This window comes from Eimeria mitis, genomic scaffold (assembly GCF_000499745.2).
Source record: "Eimeria mitis Houghton genomic scaffold, Emh_scaff582, whole genome shotgun sequence".
NCBI classification, from domain to species: domain Eukaryota; phylum Apicomplexa; class Conoidasida; order Eucoccidiorida; family Eimeriidae; genus Eimeria; species Eimeria mitis.
Window position 1 is genome coordinate 10,788 of NW_013574066.1, and position 1,303 is coordinate 12,090.

Here is a 1,303-nt window from a genome sequence, read left to right on the forward strand (position 1 = left end):
GAACAGCAGCAGCAGCAGTAGCAGTAGAAACAGCGGCAGCAGCAGTAGAAACTGCAGCAGCAGTAGTAGCAGCAGGAATAGCAGTAGCAGCAGCAGCAGCAAGTAGCAGCAGCAGTAACAACCGCAGTAGCAATAGCAGCAGCAGCAGTAGCAGCAGCAGCAGCAGCAGCAGCGGACAGCAGCAGCAGCAGCTGCTGCTGCAGTTGTGTGTGTTTGGTGTTTAGAGTGCTCTGATGAACGCCGAGGCCTTCCGCCTGCGGGCCCCCAGAGCAGCAGACCCAGCAGGAGCAGCAGCTGAAGAAGGTACAGCAGCAGCAGCAGCAGCAGCAGCAGCAACGGTAGCAGCAGCAGCAGCAGCAACGGTAGCAGCAGCAGCAGCAGCAGCAGCAACGGTAGCAGCAGCAGCAGAAGCAGCAGCAGAGTACCAGTAGCAGCAGAAAGAGATGCTGCTGCTGCTGTTGCTGCTGCTAGAGAGCTGTATTTAGTTTTGTATGTGGTGCTGTTGTTTGTCTCCTTCTGTCTCTTCTTTCTCTGTCTCCTTTCTGTCTCCTTTTGTCTCCTTCTGTCTCCTTTTGTCTCCTTTTGTCTCCTTATATATATACATATCTCCTCTCTATCTCTGTTTGTCTCCTTTTCTCTCTTTTTGTTTTCTTTTGTCTCCTTTTGTCTCCTTTTTTTTTTTTTTTGTTGAGTTGAGGTGTATGTACAGCTGCGTGTGTGGTGCGCATGCAGCCCCCTCCTTTTTGTCTCCTTCTTTTATTTATTCTGATTTTGTTCCCGTAAGAAAAAAAAAAAGAGAATGCAGCAGCAGAGACAGAGACAGAGACAGAGACAGAGAGAGAGAGAGAGAGAGAGAGAGAGAGAGAGAGAGAGAGAGAGAGAGAGAGAGAGAGAGAGAGAGAGATAGAGAGAGAGAAAGAGAGAGAAAGAGAGAGAAAGAGGAGAGAGACAGCGACAGAGAGACAGAACGAAGAGAAAGGAAGAGTTCTGTCTCTTTTTATGTCTCCTCTCTCTTTCTCTCTTTTTCTGTCTCCTTTTTTTTTGTCTCTTTTTCTGTCTCCTTCTTCTCTTTTTCTGTCTCCTTATATGTCTCTTTCTTTTCTTTTTTTGTTTCTGTTTCTGTCTCCTTTTTTCTTTTTTTGTCTCTTTCTTTCTGTTTCTGTCTCTTTCTTTCTTTTTTTTGTCTCTTTATTTCTTATTCTGTCTCTTTTTCTGTCTCTTTCTTTCTCTGTCTCCTTTTTTTACTTTCTTCTTCACTCTCCTTTTTATTTTCTGTCTCCTCTCTCTCTCTCTCTCTCTCTCT

At 45.5% G+C, this 1,303-nt stretch overlaps 2 protein-coding genes across 2 annotated transcripts in view; both read left to right on the plus strand.

The window, feature by feature from the left end:
- Positions 1-21, plus strand: part of EMH_0016940 (uncharacterized protein) — a gene marked incomplete at both ends in the record, with an annotated part of 794 nt that extends 773 nt beyond the window's left edge. The window contains one exon of the mRNA XM_013500770.1: positions 1-21. Coding sequence (XP_013356224.1) covers positions 1-21 — 21 coding nt within the window.
- A 212-nt stretch (positions 22-233) lies between these two features.
- Positions 234-1,303, plus strand: part of EMH_0016950 (uncharacterized protein) — a gene marked incomplete at both ends in the record, with an annotated part of 2,674 nt that continues 1,604 nt past the window's right edge. Inside the window, one exon of the mRNA XM_013500771.1 lies at positions 234-421. Within this exon, the coding sequence (XP_013356225.1) occupies positions 234-421 (188 nt within the window). The remainder of the gene's footprint in view (positions 422-1,303) is intronic.